Here is a 17828-nt window from a genome sequence, read left to right as displayed (position 1 = left end):
TGCTCCATTAGTTATGAACCCCCTGTCTACACAATCTCCAAATATTAGTCTGCCCTAAACTAAGGTAAGGAAGCAAAGAAAGTAGATCTAGTGGGTGAATTGCACAATGTAAAACCAGAAAACCTGGTTCTAATACCCGCTTCCCCACTTGACCAAATTATATGATTCTAGGCAATTTCACTTTGCCTCCTTTTGACTATCACATATAAGAATACCTCAGAATACATGACTTCAGGTTGTGTGGTGTAGAGAACCTTCTTGGGTTCAATTTCATAAACTATAATGTTGTTCATGCAACTTGGGCCATCCAGAGGGTGCACATAACAAATGGCTTGCCTCTTAGTTCACTATTGGCATTGTTGTTGGAGGAAGAGGATGAATGTTTCTAAATTCATGTTTTAAAACTATCACCTTTAAAAAAACATTTCTCAGTGCACTGGTATAATCTAATGTACTAACGTAAAACGCTTCTTTATGTTAATGAAATATACTTTTTTTGCAATTTTGAAGAGACTTTGGGGCTCATTACAACACTGGCGGTAAAAGCCGCTTACCCCCGTGCAGAAGACCGCCAACACACCGCCGCGGCCACGGAATTCCGCCACGGTCATTATGACCCAAAGGCCGGAGTCCGCCAAAATCTAAACACCCACACAAGTCCGCCACACCAAAGGTCAGTGATAAACTGGCGATAAGAAATCCTCCACCGTGACGCCAACAGGAATACGCCCACACTATCAGAACCCATGAATCCATGCAGCGGTCTTTCAACCGCGGTATTCCATTGGCGGTACACACTCCGCCTCGCTCAAAATACACACACATATACAAAACACATCCACATTGGACAATTCGAAATACACACACCTGATACACATACACACACCACTCCCACACACCCAATACAATATAAAACACACACCCACATCACACACAAACCCTTATGACCACAATTGCGACTGAAGGCTAGAGAGAGACACCACCATCTACAAACGAGCATCCACAGGCACTCAACACCATCACCCACATAACATCCACGCACCTCACACAACACACCACCAAATATCACCCCACACATCATAACACACACCACCCCACACATCACCCACACCACCCCGAGGCACGGCAAAGACACCCCAGGTTCTCTGAGGAGGAGCTCAAGGTCATGGTGGAGGAAATCATCTGGGTAGAGCCACAGCTATTCCAGTCACAGGTGCAGCACACCTCCATAGCTAGGAAGATGGAGCTATGGCGAAGAATCGTGGACAGGGTCAACGCAGTGGGACAGCACCCAAGAAATAGGGATGACATCAGGAAGAGGTGGAACGACCTACGGGGGAAGGTGCGTTCCGTGGTCTCAAGACACCACATCGTGGTACAGAGGACTGGCGGTGGACCCCCACCTCCTCCCCCACAACTAACAACATGGGAGGAGCAGGTCTTGGCTATTCTGCATTCTGAGGGCCTCGCAGGAGTAGCTGGAGGAATGGACTCTGGTAAGTCAAATCTTTACTATTAAATCCCCCACCCTACCTGCATGCCATCACATACCCCCACCCTCGCCCTCACCCCATCACTCCTACTCCTCACAAATGTCCCAATATCACAAACCACCCATCCCAACACCAAGCCCTGCATGTAACACCAAAGCATGGACACCCATCACCAAAGCATGCCCACTGCACATACCCATACACCCCCCTAAACCATCATCACACAAGGTCCTACAAAGGAATGCAAGCACTGGGGTACACAGTCACCCACCCATTGCACACCATGGCACACACAGATGCAATAATCATGCTTTTACCCCCCTGCAGGACCCCTACCCAACGTCACCGGACAGGAAAGTCCAGACATGTCCACTCCACCCACAGAAGAGGCCCACAGTGATGATAGCAGCTCTGTCCAACTGGATCTAGATGACCAGCCCACCCCATCTGGGACCTCGGGACAGTCGGTTCCCCTCACACTGGCACAGGCCACTACAGAGCTTCCCCCCCTCTGGAAACACCAGCACAGCACCCACCCAGCGGGCCCATACCTCTGTCCCCAGGACACGTCAAGCAGCAGTGTGTTCACCACTACAGGGAACCCAGGCTAACCCACCACCCCAACAACACCAGGGACCTGGGGGCAGTGGCAGTGGACACACTGTTCAGGGGACAGAGGCACAGGAACACAGGGGAACTGGGAGGGCTGCTGTGCGACAGGGAGAGGACAGGCCCAGGGAACCCACTCTCCACGAGGCCCTCTCCAACATCATGGGAGCCTAACACCATTCCCAGGAGACGATGGCAACGGTACTAGCCAAGTTTCAGGAGACCCCGCGGCTGCAGGAGGAACAGTATTTGGGCTTCAGGGAGGAACTCAAATCCATAAATTCCACCCTAGGCACCATTGTAGGGGTGCTGATGGAACTCCTCAACACCAGGAGGGACACTGTGGAACAACAAGGGGACCCTGACACTAGCCTGGACGATGAACTGCCCACCACCTCCGCCAGCGCTAGTGGACAGGAGGCACCGCCACAGGGCCACCACACCAGCACTCCACCCCCTGCAGAGGGAGAATCACCCCGCAAACGGTCCCTGAGATCCAGGACAAAGACAGGGAACGATGCCAAGACCCCCGCCAAGAAATGACACCACCCTGATTGTCTTCCATTTGTCCCACCTCTACCCCAGCTCCAATTCCTATGCCCCTTTGGACAATGCACCTGTGAGACTAATAGACTGGACTCTGCCATGGACATTCCTCCACCATCACCCCAGTCCATTTTACAACCCCCTCCAATATTGAGCACTTCAATAAAATAAACTCCCTTAAAGCACAAAACAATCTGGAGTCTGTCTGTGATTTCAAAATAGTGTATTAGCAATTACAGTTCCAAAATGCTCTTTCAAATGTAATGTCAACATACCTATGTCACACAGCTCTAGTCCATGAGGAAAGAAAGCAGATGTCACACAGTGGGACCCACATCTGTGAAACCGTAAGGGAAAGGGACAACTCAGTGGCCATACACTGGGTGAAAATGACAGACAGTAGAGAGGTAGTAGATCTTAATTAGATGTAGCAGGCAGGTTTGTCTTACCTGTGTCTCACTGTAAGTATTGCAGGATTGCCGTGTTCCTGTTGTCGATGTCCTCTTCTTCTGCTTCCTCGTCTTCACTGTCTACAGGCTCCACAGCTGCCACAACACCTCCATCTGGACCATCCTCCTGCAGAAAAGGCACCTGTCGTCGCAAAGCCACGTTGTGAAGCATACAGCAGGCCACGATGATCTGGCACACCTTCTTTGGTGAATAGAATAGGGAACCACCTGTCATATGAAGGCACCTGAACCTGGCCTTCAGAAGGCCGAAGGTCCGCTCTATAATCCTCCTAGTTCGCCCATGGGCCTCATTGTAGCGTTCCTCTGCCCTTATCCTGGGATTCCTCACTGGGGTCAGTAGCCATGACAGGTTGGGGTAACCAGAGTCCCCAGCAAATGGCAAGGGGCAACTGTTAGACACACATGAACTCATAGGGACATCCATAGACCCAGACAACTATTCCCACTGATTTGGGTCCAGGTGCTCTTCTAATAGCCACACCCGGTGCCTCTGTAGTTGCCCCATCACATAAGGGATGCTGCTATTCCGCAGGATGTAAGCGTCATGCACTGAGCCAGGGAATTTTGCATTAACATGGGAGATGTAATGGTATGCCAAACACACCATTTGCAAATTCATTGAATGGTAACTCTTCCTGTTTCTGTACACCTGTTCACTCCTGCGGGGGGGGGTACTAAGGCCACATGTGTCCCATCAATTGCACCTATGATGTTGGGGATATGTCCCAGGGCATAGAAGTCACCTTTCACTGTAGGCAAATCCTCCACCTGAGGGAAAACAATGTAGCTCTGCATGTGTTTCAGCAGGGAAGACAACACTCTGGACAACACGTTGGAAAACATAGGCTGGGACATCCCTGATGCTATGGCCACTGTTGTTTGAAAAGACCCACTTGCTAGGAAATGGAGTACTGACAGCACCTGCACTTGAGGGGGGATTCCTATGGGATGGCGGATAGCTGACATCAGGTTTGACTCCAACTGGGCACACTGTTCCTGGATTGTGGCACGATCAAGCCTGTAGGTGATGATCACATGTCTTTCCTCCATTGTCGATAGGTCCACCAGCGGTTTGTACACCGGAGGATGCCGCCATCTCCTCACATGCCCCAGTGGACGGTGCCTATGGAGGAGAACAGCGAGCACAGAGTCAACCAACTCTGAGGTACGTAAACACAGCTTACTCTGAAAATATTCATAAATTTAAATTTGCCTGTATGAGTGGTTAGGCAAGGCCTAGTTATGTGTGACGCAGTCAAAAATAAAGCCATGTGGGCCACTGAAATGGCGGCTGCCTTACCTGTAAGGTGGGACAAGGGGATATGCGGTAACTGCGCTGGCGTTGTACACCGTCGCGGTAGGCGGTCGAAGATCGCTGCGCAATTCTGCATTGGTTAACATTGGACCCTATGGGTCCCAGGAGCCAATGACGATGTACGCCGGCGGTGACGGTACGCACTGCCGCGGACGTGACCACCATTTTCTCTCTGTTCAATCACTCGATACCTGATCTTCGACAGGAGAGGACCTACACTGCAAGTGCTGCTGTGACCTCAGTCTGGAAGAGACAATGGCTCGTGTGTCTGGGGAAAGGGCCCCTGCTTTCAGCACAGAGGAGTTGGAGAAACTCGTGGATGGGGTCCTCCCCCAGTACACGCTACTCTACGGTCCTCCAGACAAACAGGTAAGTATACTGTGAGCATGCTGTATGGGCAGTGCCTGTGTGGAGTGGGGTGGATGAAAGATAGGGGGGTGAGAATGAGGCGTGCATGAAACGACGGTGAGTGCATGTGCGTCATGGCAAAGGTAGGGATGCGGGCCAATGACTGTGACGGTGCAGTTGGTAATTACTTCTCTTTTCCCCTGTACAATTCCTGTAGGTCAGTGCCCACCAGAAGAAGGACATCTGGCGTGCCATCACCAAGGAAGTCGGACTACCGGGTCTACCACAGACGGAGCACCCACTGCCGGAAAAGATGGGAGGACTTTCGCCGCTGGAGCAAGAAGGCGGCGAAGGCCAAGCTGGGGATGGCCTCCCAACGTGGCTGGCCCAAGTGGTGGCAGAGTGAGATGCCCTGAGAGAAGGAGGGCGAGAGAGGACAGCAGAGCAGCAGCAGCTTGGAGGTGAGGTGGGGGGTGGCTGGAGGGGATGTGCTGAAGGTGGCGACCCCCCGTGACCAGCATGGCAGAGGAGGAGGCTGAGAGGGTGCCCGGGCCTTTGAGGGAGGCCCCCTCCTGAGCAACGAGGTGGTGGACAGCGGCAAGAAGACCATTTGGGCCCTGCAGACTAAGGCCTCTTTGGTCGCAGGGGGGACAGGCCTGAAGGTTGTGATTGGCAGCCGGGGGAGGGCTTGGAGACTGACTTGTGGTGGTGAGGGGGGGTTCCCCAGGATACTGGTCCTTGCCTGAGGGGTGGCCCCCACTTCCCTTCCCCCCTTGTGTTTGGGCCTGTGGTGCCCAACGGACAGCGGCCTGGTGGGCCTTGCATCCTGGTGGCTTCTTCCTCTGGCTTAGTAAGACGGTGACGCAGGGGACCGCCGAGACTGCAGCTGAATGACTGAGTGGTCCTCTGCTCAGTTGGAATGTAGCAGGGTTGCGATCTAAAACTAACAATTCGGACTGGAAGAGTTTCATTTCTTCTTATGATATAATTTGTCTACAGGAAACTTGGTCTAAAGATATGTTTTTCTTGAATGGCTTTACTTCTTTTTGCCAGCCGGCACGGAGTTCTCACATGGGGAGAGCTAGTGGTGGCCTTTTAGTACTTGTTTCTGTAAATCTTCCGCTTTTAAATGTGTCCCTAATTTGGTCTTCCCCTTATTTTATGGTTGTTCTCGTCTCTATAAGCGGGCAAAAGGATATTCTAATTTTAAACTTTTATAATAATATCCCTCGGGGCTTCCTTATGACCCATCTGGAAGAGGTAATGGATTTTATAGATTCCTCACATGCTTTACAGTTTAGTGATTTAACTATTTTCTGGGTGGGTGATTTTAACATTCCCTTATGCTGTAAAGAACACACGGACTTGTGTGCCTTCCCTGTTGAGGGTAGAGAGTCACCAATTCATTTTAATCATACCTCTGAAGGAGATGCCTTAAATTCTTTTATTTGTAAATTTGATCTGGTTCACGTTACAGAGAAATTGGCCCCTGATGCCCGTAATACGCCCACTTACACCGGGAATTTGAAGGGGAGTACCATTGATTTTATACTTATCAGCTCTTCTGATTTTTATCTAATTAGAAATTTTAAGATTACGCCTCATTGTGCAAGTGATCACAACCCTCTTAGTATTACACTGGACCTAAAAGTAAATCAGGCACCCTTGAACAAAAATTTGTGTGCTGCTACAGTTTATAATTTAAATAGTGGCATTCGTTTAAAATGGGATAAAATTGACCCTAAAAAGTTTAACCAAGAAATTGTAAGAAGTAGGTCTGATACGATTTATACGTGTTTGTCTCAGCAATCAGACTCTGACTGTATTGTGCGAGAATTCGAATCCTTAAGTAGTGATATTTCACGCACCCTGGTGATGGACAGGCCCGGGAAGGGGCCGGTGGTCCATAGATGGTTTGATTCTGCGTGTTCTTTAGCCCATAAAAAACTTAAAGAAGCTCTTAAAGCAGTTCCTCCCGCACGTCAATTAGTAAAATCAGCGAGGACTGACTATAAGGTTGCCCTTGATAAACGGAAATCCGAAATTAGGTCCAGGGCTTGGAGCGATCTTTTGGCCGCATCTGAATTTAAGGACACTTCCAAATTCTGGAAAGTGATAAATCACCCTTACTTTTCTGATAAGAACTCTTTGGCCAATGAATGTTTTATTACTGAGGATGTCTGGATAAATCATTTTAGGAAAGTTTTCTGCTCTGAAACTTATGAGAATTCGCATGTGGCAGTTACTCCTGCTACACATTTTACTCCAGATTTTAACTTTAAGGCCCTAAATATTATTTTTGATCTCCATGAGGTCAAAGGTGCCATTGATAGATCAAGGCAGGGAAAGGCCCCTGGACCCGATGGGGTTCCTGTCGACCTTTTTAAATCAGAAATTGAGCTCTGGGGCCCTTTGGTTACAAATGTGTTGAACAACGTGGTAACTAGTAATGTGCCCTCTTCATGGAAATCGGCTATTATTGTTCCCATCTTTAAAAAAGGTAATAGACAAGACCCCTCTTGTTACAGACCAATCTCCCTTATTGATTCAACGGCAAAGATTTTAGGTAGTGTGATCTTGTCCCGTTTAGAAGATTGGGTAACAGATGCCCAGATTTTATCTCCCATCCAATTTGGTTTTAGACCCGGTGTGGGCACAGTTGAGCAAGTTTTAAACTTACAATTGATACTTAATAAATATGTGTCTGTTAAGAAAGAGTCCATCCACATGGCTTTTATCGATCTAACCAGTGCCTTTGATTTGGTTAACAGATCCAAGTTATGGCAAATCCTAGAAGTTCTAGGGTGTGACCCGGCTCTATTGGAGCTTATTAAACGTCTACATACAGACCTAACGGTCTCTGTTCAGGTCGGCTCATCTGGGCAGAGAACCCCTCCTATTCCGTCAACCAGGGGCGTAAGGCAAGGATGTATTTTAGCCCCTTTTCTTTTCTTGATTTATATAAATGGGCTCTATGATTTTTTGGTTAAACAAGCAAAGGATGTACCGAAGATGGGCCAAAGATTACTTCCAGTTTTATTATATGCGGATGATGCAGTTTTAATTGCTCGTACTGCAAATGGCTTACAGGGCTTATTGGACATGTTTTATGAGTTTATGTCGAGCCTCGATTTGAAGGTCAATTACCCCAAGACTTTTGTCATGACCTGTGGCCCACGTAACACAAAATCCAAACAATTTACTATGGGAGGGCATTCTCTTATTAAGGTCAAAGATTTTTGTTACCTAGGCATGCATTTGAGTTCCTCTCTGTCCTGGAAGACTCATATTAATTTTAAGCTCCAACAGCTGATAAGGAACACCGAAGCGATCTTTCGCTTCTCTAATAAACTAGGCCATAGACCCCCCGCACATATGAAAACTCTGTATAATTCTAAGTGTACCGCAGCTGTGCTCTACGGAGCAGGCGTCTGGGGCTGTGTAAAGGTACCATCTCTCCAGAGGGTCGAAAATAAATTTTTGCGAAGATTACTGTTGGTTCCAAAATGTACTGCAAATATCATCTGCCACGAAGAACTTGGTCAGTGTTTTTTGGAGGATAGGGTTTTTTTGGCGCCATTATTGCTTTGGATTAGATGTTGGCTAAACCCAATGGCAAAATTGGTCCAAGATTGTATTTCCGAATGCTTACAATTGGAAAATTCAAATAGGATCCCCTGGCTTATGTTTCTACGAAACTCTTTTGAGAATTTAGGTCTTAGATATATGTTTGATGAACCTCACCTATTAACTATAAATTCTAGGTCCGTTCTGAAGGCTACTTACTCCGAGTACATATCAGACCTGAGATTTTACAGTTCTCTGAAATTAAAATCCTTTGATTCCTATTCTCAGGTTGTGACAGCCCCATGCCTTGAACCTTATCTGACCTGGTTTTCCAGTTTTAAGATACTTTCTTTTTTAACACTTTTTAGACTTAATTTAATTCATTTTAAAGTAGCGTTTCCTGAACCATGTTTTTGGAAAAGGGATTTACCTCTTTGTCCCTGTGATTCTAGATCAACCCAGAGTACTTTGCACTTTTTTCTCTTTTGCCCTTTTTATGCTGCTCCTAGAGGGGTTTGCATTTTACCCACTTTACGTTCTGTTAGACCCATCCATTACAAGGAAGCTTTAATATATTTTCAGAGATTGCCAGATAGACAAATTTGTCATTTTGTATTAGATTTTGTTACAGCTTCTTTAAGCATTAGGAAAAGGCTCATTTCATTTTAAATGTATATGTATGTATAGTTTAATATTGTAAGTTAATCTTTGTATTCTGTTATTGTGATTTTTCTTATGTTATGAGTTTTATTTGTTTCTTTTATGAGATTTTAGACCGGATGTTTACGTAATGTTTTAGATATGGTACTATTTTATTCTTCTATCTATTTACTGTAACGTAATTATTGTGTGGTATTTGTGTTTTTGTCTGTACTTTTATGGCATTTGCCGAATAAAGTTTTGTGACTGACTGACTGACTGACTGAGTGGTCCTCTGGGCCGGGCCGGGCTGAGGCCTACTACAGCGGGCAGATGAGGGCTGCCGTTGGGACTGCTGTCCTCTTTCACTGTGGCCCGAGTGGCCGGTTGGCCTTGTCATGGGCCAGTATAGGCCATTGCCGCCCGCGCAGGCCCAGACAAAAATGGATCAATACACGGTCCCCACCTCCCCTCCGCCGTCCGCCAAGGTCTGAATGACCCCCTAAGTGTGCTGAATCTTCGTTACATGTTACTCTTTCCTGAGTTTCTAAAATTAATCTTCCAATCTAATACGTATTTTTTTAATACTCCAGAGCTGGCCTGGGAGTGGGCTGCTGAAAACATGTCCTGAGGCTTACAGCGCAGGGGGGGGGGGCAGGGGAAGGTGCTGGAGCACCAGGTAGAGCCCCCCTCCCAGCCCAATACGGAGGAAGCGCTCCCGCTTGTGGAGGTCGCAAGCGGAAAGAAAGTCTAGAGACCTAGCAAGCACCCGAGTTGCAGGCAGATACAGCTTTGGATGCCACCCTGGTGGCCACCCCTGCCCTTTTTGCATCAGCAGAGGAAATGGCAAGCCCCTCTGACTGATCAAGGCCAAGGGGGGATGGCCCAGAGACTGGGACTTAGATCGGAATACCTACCAGCTGCTGGATTGCTGGGCCCGGGGCAGGCAGTGGCCTTAGAGACTGGAACTGTTTTATATTGTCATAATAGTAATGGTCAGGTTGCACATCTGTGATTATGGTAGTCCTAGTGTTCGGCAGCTCGGGCCCTGAGTCACGTTTAGTGCCATTCCACACACCAGTGCTATGTCTGCGGTACTCTCCTGGATCGTCAATGGTCTCTTAGACCTCATTAAGAGAACCGCTGTCTTGCGATATATCAGGAGGTATCACCCGGGAATTGTTCTCCTGCAGGAGACCCACTTAGCGGGGACCCAATGTTTGATTCTCGGTCGCTTCAGACACGACCGGGTGTATCACACTGGTTTCTTAAGGGGCTCCCGGGGGGTGGCCCTCATGCTCCAAAGGTCGCTGCCTATGCTGGTGGACAAGGTCCACACTGACCCCCAGGGGCGGTACCCTCAGCCTTGACCTCAGTGCAGATTCTTGCCCATGGTATCTCGGACCACGCACTAGTCTTTTTGGGTTGGGGCACCCCCTCGCATAATATGTGACCAATGTTGGGGCACCCCCTCGCATAATATGTGACCAATGTGGCGCTTCCTTGAAAGACCCCGCTTGTGTTGATTTTATCAACCAAGAACTAGGGCACTACTTTAGGGAGAATAAGGTGTCAGTGGCCTCTGCAGGGACCGTATGAGCGGCTAGCAAACCCTCCTTGAGGGGTATCATCAAGGGGTATGTGAGGCGGTGGGAGGGCCAATAATCCCAGTGGATAACTGTGCTGGAGGGCGAGATGCCAGATGTGGAGCATCGAGCCCGGCAGCCAGACGGTGAAGAGCCGGGGAGACAGTTGGAGCTTCTGCATGCGGAACTCCGGCAGGTGTCTCTTCCAGAGGATAGACAATATTGCCAGGCATTGACTCAAAGGGTGATAAGACTGGAAAACTGCTTTATTGGCTGGCGACTCGTGATGTCTCAGCCCGGGTAGTACCACTCATTAGAAGCCAGACTGGCGCCACACGGGAGGACCTGCTGGCAATCGTGCAAACCTTTGGCTCCTAATATGAGGACCTCTATGCACTGGTCCCTCAGCACATAGCGGATAAAGAAAACCACATTCTAAGGGATATTTCGCTGCCCTCCCTTCCAACATCCTTGGCTGCAAATTGGACCTACCCTTGACAGAGGAGGAGGTGGGAGATGCCATCTCCACTCTTCAACCCAGGACAATCCCAGGCCCTCACGGGCATCCTGCTGAATACTACAAAAGCTTACACTCACACCTGGTGCCTCCCTTGGTGAACGCCTATGAAGAGGCGCTTCAGCTGGGTTCTTTCGCCCTGGGCCTAGACTGCACCACGATCGTGGTCATAACTAAGGGCAACCTGCCCGAGACCAATATTCATCCTATCGGCCCATTTCGCTGATCAATGCAGACATTAAAATATTTGCGAAGGTTTTGGCTACCCAACTGGCATTCACACTGCCCTATCTGGTTCATCCTGACCAGATCCTGACCAGTGGTTTCTTGCCGGGCAGGAGCACGCATCACTGTATATGGCAAGTCCAGGTGGCACTTTCGCAGGTGGAAAGGCAGGGTGGCGGGATGACGCTCCTCCTGGTGGACTTTCACAAGGCTTTCGAGACCCTGGCTTGGAACTTCCTGGAGGAGGTCCTGGTATGAATGGGCTTTGGCCTGAAGTTTAGGAACATGGTCCATCTTCTATACCACAACCCTTCGGTGCAGGTGTGGGTCAATAGTATTCTATCAGATCCCTTCCCGAATAGGCGGGGAACAAGTCCAGGTTGCCCCCTCTTTCCCTTACTGTTTGCCCGAGCCATCGAATCGCTGACTTGCCTTCTCTGCTGTGATCCGCTTGTTGACGGTTGGAGGTGGGAGACTGGCCACGAGGACCGAGTGTCCCAATACGCGGATGATGTCCTGGTGTTTCTGGGGTGGCCTCAAAGCTCGGGTCCCCGTTGTCTTGAGCTCCTGAAGTTGTATGGTGAAGCCTCGGGCTGCGCTTGAACTCCAGGAAGTCACTGTTGGTGGAAGTGCGAGGAGCCGCGGGGGAAGAGGAGTGGTGCCCAAATAGCCCAGTAAAGCGAAATGCCTTTTAATACTTGAGTGTTCATCTCTCCCTGCTCCCGGATCTGGCATGGCAATTGAATTTCCAGCCCCTATCCTGTACTCTAATGGGGGACCTGACCCGCTGGAGTCGATTGCCCCTGAACCCATTGGGTCGCAACGCTATCTTCAAAATGATTTGCCTGCCCGCTACTTGTATGCCCTGACAAACTTTCCCTATTTAGTGTCCTGCACCTGGTTCCGGTACCTCACTTCCAAGCTTACCTCCTTTATATGGGGGGGAGGGCCCCACCACATGACCTTCTGCTCCGTACGGAAATCTCCCTATGAGGATGGATTGGGAGTGCCACACCTCTACGTCTATTACTTTGCAGCCCAGTTGGTTCCGGTCAACGAGTGGTTTATTGGGGGATGGGATGACCCAGCCTATTGCTTGGAGCTCTGCCAACTCGGATTCGAGGGCCTGTTGGGATTGCTGTATGGCAGTCCGGTCCCCCAGGCGGCCCCCGATTGCACACGGGTTACGGTGCGGTGTTGGAGGGCAGCCCTGCGGTTGATGGGCTAGGACCGGCGCCTCACCAAGCTGACGCCCTTGTGGCAGGGCGCGTGGTTGGGGCAGGTGTCCCGGTTGGATTGTTTTAGGCAATGGGATACCATTGGGATTTCCTCCCTGGGGGATGTTTGAATTGATGACAGTCTGATGTCCTTTCAGCAGCTGAGGGAGCATTACATCCTATCCAACACCCAGTTTTTTCGCTTCCTCCAGATGTGCCATGCCCTGCATGCCCACCTGCCACTAAACTTAACCCTCCCTGATCATAGCCTGTTTGAGGCGAAACTGTTGATGGGGCGCTTGAGGAAGGATGCCAGTACCCAGATCTATCGTTCCTTGCTTACTAACGCACCGGATGGCTTCGCCAGGCTGCGGGACAGGTGCACAACCAGGGTGGGAGAGCTGGATGAGGGCGGCCCACCTTGCTCCCAGGGAACTGGCTATTTCCGGCAGGTTGAGGATGATCCAGATAAATTAGTTCCATATAACATACCTGTCCCCATGGCAACTGCAACTAATATGTCTGGAGACCCCCCTGGCTGCCTGAGATGTGGTCATCTGGAGGCGCATATGCTGCATGTAGCATGGAGTGCTCGGGGATGCGTCCATTCTCGGTGGGGGTGTAGTAGGAGATCTCTGAGATCCTTGGACGTTCCATGGGGTTGAGTGTGAGGGTGGTGCTGTTGGGCCTTCTGGAGGAGCTGGGGGGACCAAGAGCTAACCGAATATTCATGGAGGTTGCATTCCTAGTGGCCAAAAGAAACATTGCACAGCTCTGGAGAAGCCGGGTGGTGCCGTCAATCTCAAAATGGCGAGCTGGGGTGGACTGGTCCTCTCAACTAGAAAAGCCAATCTATAAGGCACGTGGCTGCCCCCAAAAATATGAGAAATTCTGGGGGATATAGCGGGCACACCGGGGGTTGTATTTTTGAGTAGTGTTGCCATGTTCTGGTTGGGGAGGAGGAGTGTTATCAATCACAAGAACTGTATTGACCTGCCTCAATCAATGATGCTATCATGATGTACTCACTGTCATGTTTTTTTTGTTTTTCTTTTCTTTTTTCACGTTTAAACAAAATAAAATTGGTTATTAAAAAAAATACTAATCATTCAAAAGGAGACAGCTCATAAACATGCTTCACCATAAAATTAAACATATATATTTAAAACTGCTGGTCGATAAGTCTAAAAGGAGAGGCTATTACAGTCAATGTCATGAAGTGCATTGAGTTTAGGAAACTGACGGTGCAGAACAGACAGGGTGCAAAATATCAATTTAGCTCCGGCATTCCACTATTCATGAAGTTAAATGAGGTAAAAACTTGATGCGCTAACACCATACATTTATTTAGAGCTCAGTCTATCAAAACAGCAGCACAGTGCTGCTGTTGACCAGGGGACCGCATGTAAATGTCAAGAGGGCTGCAGGCAGCCTCAGGACGTACATTGAGTAGGAGCGAGACCCTTGCACCCACAAGACCTGGTACTCTTTAACGGTTTCAACCGGCCTTGTGGAAAATTTTGCACATCACATCATCTGACATGTCTTCCGCAAGGCGTATGACCTTGAATGAGTTGAAATGTACAACATGCTCCATTGTTCTTCCTGTTTCCCAATTACATTTCCCTGAGAGCTAAGAAGCAGTGCATGAAGGAGTGAGTGCTAGACAAGCATCGCATGGCTGAGATAGTGCTATACAAAAAAAAGATTATAGTAAAATAAAGTAACTGATTTCTCCTTTTGTTCTTGCAAGTTGCATTTTTTTAGAAGGGGTACACGGTGTGTGCCCTTTAAAAAATGTTTAAGCCCAGTAGCTTCTAACATATCTCTACACTTTTACTCCATGACCATTTCCTCACCTGCCATTGTTTTTTATTTTACTATGTTTCATTGTTATTGCTATCAGTTTTTTTTCTTTCTTTGGATTCGTTTTCCTTTTGATATTCAACATGATTAATGGCTTAAAAGTTCTAAACCTGTTTTATCTTTTTCACACAGAAATCGATATTTTATACTCTGGATCTCAGAAGGTACTAAATGCTCCTCCTGGAACAGCTCCCATTTCGTTCAGTGAGAAAGCCCAGTAAGTGAGAACAGCAGTGTGCACCCCTACTACATGGAGGGATTGATAGGGGAGGCATTAATGGGTGACCGAGTGGCTTTATTCTTTAATTAATTGACTTAAATGGATGGATCCGTGTGTAATATTTTCATTTTCTCATATTCTGTTCTTCCCAACCACTTTGGGAACACTGTGATCAGCAGGACACAAGTGAAAACAGTTTTTTAATGGACTATGTAATGGATGTGGAAATTCCTATCGCCTGACACCTAGGACATATTGTTTGGGTTCAAGGGCAACAAGTCTTCATCGTTATTTTGTCCTTGGGACAAGTTGGCCTATGCTCCTGCAGCACAAACCCTTTGGCTGTCAGTTTACAGAGAAGGGAGCTGTCTGCAGTTAGGGTAACATGTGTCTATATGTTAATGCTGTTCAAACTTGTATTTAGGGCTCATTAGAGAAAAGCCTTCATTATTAGGGTGAGCGCTGTAAATAAACGTTTTAAGGTCACTATGCACTACTGACAGTGGTTCCAGTAAAAAAAATAAAAAAGTGTACATATATTTTGGAAATGTTTAATACTATGAGGCTAAGTATAATTCGCCTAGAATGCTCTCTGATCAGAACCAAATGCTTGCAGTAGCTTGTAAGCAAGACTGATGCTTATTTGCTTTCAAAATAAAATGTTCAGAAAAAAATGCAAGTAGGAAAAAAGACATTTCGTTACTATGAAATTTTACAGTACTATTTCTTTGAAACGTCATTTAGTAAAATGTGTTGATGCATGCCTGTATTTCCAAAAAATATTCCTAATGGAAAATCAGTGTAACCATTCTCAACAACATTTTTGTAACGCTTTATAGTTGTGGGAGCTGCCAGGCCTTCACCATTGTAACAAACACTGGCAAAAAGAAAAAAACGGTTTTGGTCTCAAAAAGCACACATTGCCACCAGTGGCTTAACAAAGGCCCGCAGCCCCCCTCCAGGGTGCCCCTTTTGCACCACACCTGCCCTTGGAAGGGGGGCTCCCCCTGGTTTTGTTACACCACTGATTGCCACAGTAGTTAATGGCACTGAACAAAACTACTTTGTGTGCCAATATGCTCCTTGTGGAAGAGCAGAATGGCGATAACTCACAGTAAAGCCAGCCGATAGAGCGAGAAATAGAAGTTTAATAAAAACTAAGGGGGTCATTCTGACCATGGCGGTAATTACCGCCATGGCGGAGGTCGGCGGTAGCACCGCCAACAGGCTGGCGGTGCACCGCTGGGCATTCTGACCGCGGCGGTTCAGCCGCGGCCAGAAACGGAAAGTCGGCGGTGTACCGCCACTTTCCGCTGCCCGTCTGAATCCTCCATGGCGGCGGAGCGCGCTCCGCCGCCATGGGGATTGTTACACCCCCTACCGCCATCCTGTTCATGGCGGCTCTCCCGCCATGAACAGGATGGCGGTAGGGGGTGCCGCGGGGCCCCTGGGGGCCCCTGCCGTGCCCATGCCAATCGCATGGGCACGGCAGGGGCCCCCGTAAGAGGGCCCCAAAAAGTATTTCAGTGTCTGCCCAGCAGACACTGAAATACGCGACGGGTGCAACTGCACCCGTCGCACCTTCCCACTCCGCCGGCTCAATTCTGAGCCGGCATCCTAGTGGGAAGGTTGATTTGCCCTGGGCTGGCGGGCGGTCTTTTGGCGGCCACCCGCCAGCCCAGGGCAAATGTCAGAATCACCGCCGCGGTCTTTCGACGGCGGTGCGGTGTTCTGACGGCGGTACCTTGGCGGACGGCCTCCGCCGTCCGCCAAGGTCAGAATGACCCCCTAAATGTCTTTGTTAACGCCAGACCTAATTAAGGACCCAATTCTTAAAGAGAGTCACGAAAGTACACCTATGGTATATGTTTTTGAATTGGTGGCTTTCATTAATTCACCACAACTTACAGAAGTAGACCAGGAAATTGTACTACTTGAAAATATTTGTGAACTGTATTTTAGCACAAGCAAATGTGCATGTGTAGATTTGCTCATGTGAAAATCTATTGAGCATTTACAAGTTCAGTTTCCCTCCAACCACTTTCTTCCCAACCCTGGAAGAACTTCTACTTCTGCCATTGACAGGAGTACATTTTCAACCTTTCTCATTGTGGGAAAAGATTAGAGAAGAGCTGGTGAAAATCCTTAAAACGTGCAAGTTAGTAGGTTTGCAGAATTAAAGGCATACCAGCCCTGGAACTATTGCTTACTGCCTCCGCCAGCCCCAGTATGCTGATCCGCGGAAAGGTGGTAAAATAAGGAGTTTGTATCTTCCAGTGGCTACTTGTGCAGGTTTAGGCCCTGCCCTCCCCCCAACTCTGAGTCTTAGGGCACTCCACTGTGAGGGTCTACCTCAGATGTGTCAGGGCTTCTCTGGTAAAAGGGTTCTTGTAAGGATTTCTCAAACATGAGGCCATCATTAAGGGATGCACAGCTGTGAGAGTTTTGACCAAGAGCAGCATTAGGGGTTTGGGTGCCACCCCTCGGATGTGAAAGAGTCAGTTTCAGTCCCTTAAACCTGACGGTCTTGCCCTGATCGAATGTGGATGCAATGCCATGAAACTTGATCTGAGTGTTTGTAAAGCCCAATTTAGTTGTATAATAGCTCTTAACTAGGCCTGACCATGTTTTAACAGACCCAAGCCTCCTTTGAGAAGATCTAAGGCTGAGGACACTCTCTTAGAAAGCATATGCATGCCATTGTAAATAACTTAAAAAATTGTTTTCTTGATCTATCTGCCTAATTCTACTACAGCTTCTTTTTCTAAATATTTATTCCATTCATTACAAATGGTCTACATTCCTGTCACTATGAAACCTTTATTGGATGGGGACCCAGAAGAAAATCAGAAAAATTAATGTTCTCTTTGATTGAAGGTAAATGTTCTTTCACAGCCAGAAGCCTGGAATATGCTAATCATCATTGGCACAGTTTGCCCACACTGTAGGTGGTGGCTATTACTGGTGTATCTGTCCTACATCGTGGATCAGGGCAATTCGCTTTAGGACCATGGATAGTGGAAAGAAAATGATGCATGCAGGTATTGGAACCATAGTGCCATAAGACTAAACCTTCAGATGAGAAATGAGTGGAATTACGGGTTCCAGTATGCATCAGTTCATTTATATCAGAATCAGAAATGTTTATTTGTGAATGCCAACCATTAAACAGGGCCAAATTAATTTTTGGCATAAAAGGTTTTTAAGATC

At 48.1% G+C, this 17828-nt stretch overlaps 1 protein-coding gene across 1 annotated transcript in view; it reads left to right on the top strand.

Moving 5' to 3' along the window:
• The window catches only part of AGXT (alanine--glyoxylate aminotransferase), an 879854-nt gene that overhangs the window by 531913 nt on the left and 330113 nt on the right, over positions 1–17828 (top strand). The window contains exon 6 of the mRNA XM_069213665.1: positions 14531–14615. Coding sequence (XP_069069766.1) covers positions 14531–14615 — 85 coding nt within the window. The remainder of the gene's footprint in view (positions 1–14530; positions 14616–17828) is intronic.

The sequence above is a fragment of the Pleurodeles waltl genome, chromosome 11 (genome assembly GCF_031143425.1).
Source record: "Pleurodeles waltl isolate 20211129_DDA chromosome 11, aPleWal1.hap1.20221129, whole genome shotgun sequence".
In the NCBI taxonomy this organism is placed as follows: domain Eukaryota; kingdom Metazoa; phylum Chordata; class Amphibia; order Caudata; family Salamandridae; genus Pleurodeles; species Pleurodeles waltl.
Note: the sequence above shows the minus strand (reverse complement) of the source record. Positions and strands in the feature narration are given on the sequence as shown.